At 39.6% G+C, this 5000-nt stretch overlaps 1 protein-coding gene and 1 non-coding gene across 3 annotated transcripts in view; one reads left to right on the plus strand and one right to left on the minus strand.

Moving 5' to 3' along the window:
• The window catches only part of LOC138009462 (TPR and ankyrin repeat-containing protein 1-like), a 38516-nt gene that overhangs the window by 623 nt on the left and 32893 nt on the right, over positions 1 to 5000 (plus strand). The window contains exons 3-5 of one of the 2 annotated variants that reach the window (XM_068856482.1): positions 1 to 29; positions 3762 to 3866; positions 4094 to 4365. The exon at positions 1 to 29 is cut by the window's left edge and continues 116 nt beyond it. In XM_068856482.1, the coding sequence (XP_068712583.1) occupies positions 4120 to 4365 (246 nt within the window). In that variant the 5' untranslated portion in view covers positions 1 to 29; positions 3762 to 3866; positions 4094 to 4119. Of the gene's footprint in view, positions 30 to 709; positions 893 to 3761; positions 3867 to 4093; positions 4366 to 5000 lie in introns of those variants that run through there. The other variant, XM_068856483.1, reaches the window with a different exon arrangement.
• On the minus strand, positions 3412 to 3484 carry Trnas-gga (transfer RNA serine (anticodon GGA)). Its single transcript has one exon. It is a non-coding gene; the product is annotated as a tRNA-Ser (tRNA).

A 5000-nucleotide genomic window follows, 5' to 3' on the forward strand; every position in this document is an offset into this window, starting at 1 on the left:
CCCACGACCTATAAACGATTTGAGAGCAGGTAATTTTTCGCATGTATATAACTCCAGATATAGAAAATCATGGTATTTTGGCCGATCAGCTTCACAAAAGGTTGGAAGAAGCAAGTTCATTTAATCGGATTTTAGTAAGAATCGTCAACCTTCTTTTGTATCGCTTTGACGGCTTTGCTTTCAACAACTTCCTCTTCTGTCGAATCATGTCAACTCTCCTGTGCTGTCCTGACTGGGCTGCTACACCATACAAATTTTCGCAACTTGTCTCGCAAGGTTGTGGTGACACAAGTTGTGCGGACAATTTCCTAATTTAACACACCATCAAATAACATTTCTAGACATTTTTTTGTTGCCGCAATCGTTGCGAAAGTTACAAATTGGTTCTACTTTTGGCATGGCTCCTCGTCATGCTGCAACGAATTTTTCAAACGCTACCTTCTGTTTACTACAACGTGTGCCGTAATGCCGTGACGATTAATGCCATCAGGAACTGAAATTTTCTTTTGATGTCATGGGATCATCAAACCTTGCACAGTATTACACCCGTCCAGCAGCTTCTCTCGCAACCAATTGCACTTTATGTCGATGACGTCATCTGCACTTGCGCGAACTTGAGACAAATTTTTTTCTGAGAATTTCAAATTAGTTTCCGGGAAAAAAACAGGCTGTGACATAACAGGGAATTTTTGGAGATCATAACTAGTGATGTAAGGTTTGAAAAGATGATAATTGGCTGATAGCGTTTGATGTCACGGCTTTTTAACCTCTTGAATATTTGTCGAACACGAATGCCCAGTTTCTGTCTTCTGGTGCGAGTTTCTCTCATATTTCCAAGCTTCATTTGATCATGAGGTTCCCTCGACGAAATTTAAAGAGCTGAATAATCCAGGTAATCGCTGTTAAATTTATATGACGATGACATACAGGCAGCCCTTGATATGGCACTGTAGGCTGCGTCCCAGAAAAGTATCTAGTCAGAATCGAATCGATTAAGGGGTTTTCAAAATGAACTTGACCACTAATACTCTTTACATTTCTGTAATTTTTTCATTATGTGCTTTTATATAACTTGCAAAGACATCAAGGTTTTGCTTCTTTACATTTAACTCCCGAATCTGAAAGCAAATTATTTAAAGGACATCATTAGTCAGGAGTCAGAATGGTGATTATGAACTGAAAGATCACACTTTCAAAGTTTTCCTCTCTACGTCTGGTTATGAAAACAAGGTTCAAACCCAGCGAGGTACGGAGGAAAATCTGAGCAGTATGTTCCGAGTATAACTGAGAGACCAGCGACATTCGGCCGCAATAATAAGTGACACCTGAAGGATTAATGATGGGTAAATGCGATGTTGAAAAAGATAACGTAATTATCAATGTTGCACTTAGACATACCGAGCGAGTGTTCGATCCACATTCAAAATTCGGTGATATAGATATAGTTCACGTCATAGAAAGTGCGGCGTACGGGGTTTTATGCACGAGTTGTTTGTGTCAAAACCCGAAGGAGCGAGGAACGAGCGAGTGAGGGTTTTTGACACAAACAACGAGTGAATAAAACCCCGTACAAAGCACTTTCTATGTCGTAAACTGTTTATTACACATAACATGAGAATTTTCATTAAAATAGTTTTCTGAACGCGAATTAGAAACAAAAACTCACTAACAATAGAACCAAATGCAAATTTAATTTAATTCAATAACAAAGTACGATTTGCACGAGATGCACGCGTGATTGGCATGGAAACGCCTTTACGCTATCGTTGATTGGTTATACTTCCACATGTGAAATAGCTGTACACCATTCTGATTGGCTGTATAGGCCTTTTTCACATGTGAAAATAAAGCGTATAGGTTTGTACAAATGAGCTTTCTGGAATAAAATTCTCATGTTATGTGTAATAAAATGGGATATACTTCCTTGAAGAGAGTAATGGCATATGGCAACATTGGGGCAACTTTCAAGTATCACGTATGACCTGAATATTGTACAACAATTTCCTCTTGCGGTAATTTCCAAATGCCACAACAAAACATGCTGTATTATACGTAAACGTCATTCTATTGAATGACAGTAAGGTTCTGTTATGGATCTCAACCCGAATTGTCGGTAACGTTTTCGATTATTTACTTAAAATGTTTCCACTGTACATAGCAGACATTAATTGTAATAATAAAGACTGAGCTTATGCAAATACGACAACGATGACAAGCGAGAACGCCAAACTTCAAAGCATAAAATCATTTGACTTGCAAAGTGTGTGCTAACTATACAGGAATTGGTGGGAATTAGAACGGTTTGAAAGCGGAAAGAACAAATGAGCAAAATACTGTCATCAAGACTTCGTACTCACGTCCTCTACACACAGGTCATTTCACTTCGTTGATAGGACGAGAACGGTTGCGAAATGTGCAAAAATGAAAGGCGCTCGTGCAAAGCGTGCAAAACAACCTTTTTTCACTACTAAATATGCCAATTTGTGAGGCTCGTGTCGACGTCGTGGTTGTGGTTTGAGCTCCCTAATTATTTGCTTTGAAATTATTTCTTTTTAGACTGAAGTACAAATTAAAATTAAGAAAACATACTTTAAAAAACGTCGAAAAATTTTTCGGGGGTGTCCCCGGAGTATGCTAATGCCCGACCCCCGAGAGATGCCAGGGTTTACTGGTGCATTACGGCAGGTCTATGACAGGAGCATTGCTTCGTTTGAATCAAACCTACAACTCGCTTATGATTGTCTTGAACATCAGAAAAAATGTCGTAGCTTTTTAGGGGCCGATTTTTGCATCATACAACCGTCTACCTCAGAAAAGATGTCGCAGCATTTTAAAACTTTAAAACGCTGCGACAATCGATGAATCGTCATGTCGTAGGAGTGTCGTAAGCTTGTCTCATGCGATAAAAAATAGTACCGTGTAAATCGACCGTTTAACAGTTCCATCCATCTTCATATGATTTATCACAGTCATCCGGATAACGTATTTGCATCCTGCTCGAGAGAAATGTTGAGGCCGCTACGAATCCTAGAGAAAAAACCTCAACAATTTTTGGAACGTCAGGAATGTGTTACGGACGGGAAATGTACAGGCAGGCGATAGCAAAGAGTCTACGTTGCCTTGGCAACATAGACTAAAAGAAAACAAGCCATATTCAGTGTTATTTGGACAAAATAAATAAAAACTAATCTTTTTTCGCGTTATCTTGATGTATACCATCATACAAGCATTGAATACAGGTATATTTACCTCGAGCCTTTCCCCAAATCGCGTAAACATAAATGGTGACGCAAAAGAAGGCCCTCACGAAATATGCTCCAGCTGGAAATACCATTGTTATTAAGTGAACCTGTGATCTTCGCAGTTATGAACGCAATTTTTACAATTGCGTAGAGAAGCCTGAAAAATTCAGGACTTCAACGGGGTTTGAACCCGTGACCTCGCGTTTCCGGTGCGACGCTCTAACCAACTGAGCTATGAAGCCACTGATGTTGGGAGCTGGTCATTTGTGGGTTCTAATGGTCCGATGAGGAATGAATCAATGATGAAATGGTATATATGAAATGAATCATATATGAACTTCGGATATGAAATCAAGTGAAGTCCTGAATTTTTGAGGCTTCTCTACGCAATTGTAAAAATTGCGTTCATAACTGCGAAGATCATAGCTTCACTTGATTTCATATCCGCAGTTCATATGATTCATTTCATATACCATTTCATCACCATTGTTATTGTTTGTTATTTATTTGTTTGAGCAGGTTGAAGTTCTGGCAGCTATTAAGCTGATGTGGACCTGCCATACCCACCCATACACTCACAACAAAGGACAGCCACAACACTGGGAACTTCATGCCCTGTTAAAGGTGACCAATATCAAATCGTCTTTGAAAGGAACGCCTGCGGTCTCAAATCCGAAAATGAATCTTTTGTTGAAAAGGATTCGGTAGATCAAAAACTCCGATTTAGATTTACTGAATGGAACGCTCAATGTTTTTTTAGGATCAAAAATCTGTTTTTGGATTTCCTGAAAGGAAAACACCCCATGACTTTCTGATATATTATAAATTGACTTAAGGTTGTTCCTTTGCAGGCAACGTTGTCATTCTAATTGAGGCCATGGACGTCAACCAAGTGATCTTGATGGCGCAAATGGCAATGAAAGATGGCAATTTTCCAGGAGCCTTGCATTTCCTATCCTTGGGTCTTGCACACTTGGCAGAAGTTGCCTCACCTATTGACAGTATACCTTTGCTTGTTCAACGAGCTGAGTGCTTGTGGCAGGTTGGACAATTCCAAGCGTCGGTCACGGAAATGGAGCAGGCCATACGAGCTGGATTGCCCAGAAAGTTCAACAGTTCCCAGGTAATATCACTGATGTTAAATTACTATTGCAAAGAAAGTATAAAACCTTCGTATGCTCGCTGGTTGCATTAATGGTTGTGTTACAACGTATCTTGCGCCATCATCAACATTATCGTCGTCATCGACATCATTAATTTGTCATGCAATCAAATGTAATAACCGTGTTTACCGAAGTTTATGTGTTGACCAGGGCTCGAGACTAACTTTTTAGCTCACTAGCCTAGTGGCTAGTATCAGGTCTGATTTCACTAGCCAAATCTAAATTTGCACTAGCCAGTCTCGTCATGTGCAGTTTCATTCATTTGTAAAAACTATCACGAAAAAAATACCGCATTTGCAAGCGCAACTCGCGCTTTTAGTACATTTTCTCATATTTTCATATCCATCCTCGCAACAGTGGCGCAAATGTGCTGAAGTGTACGGCTTCTCGTATTTTTCTCACGAAGGCAAAGTTTCGTGGCCTTGAGCGCAATTCTCACAGAACCATTGCCAAAACTTTGCAACTCACCATGCAATGCACCGGGGTATGGAAAACGAGGAATAGAGTTTAAATTAAGAAATAAGCCGTACATAAAACTAAACTGCTCGTTAGGAAGTCTGTGGAAAGGATTTTCCTTTGATTAGAGCTATTTTTG

Source organism: Montipora foliosa, chromosome 7 (genome assembly GCF_036669935.1).
Source record: "Montipora foliosa isolate CH-2021 chromosome 7, ASM3666993v2, whole genome shotgun sequence".
Classification (NCBI taxonomy): domain Eukaryota; kingdom Metazoa; phylum Cnidaria; class Anthozoa; order Scleractinia; family Acroporidae; genus Montipora; species Montipora foliosa.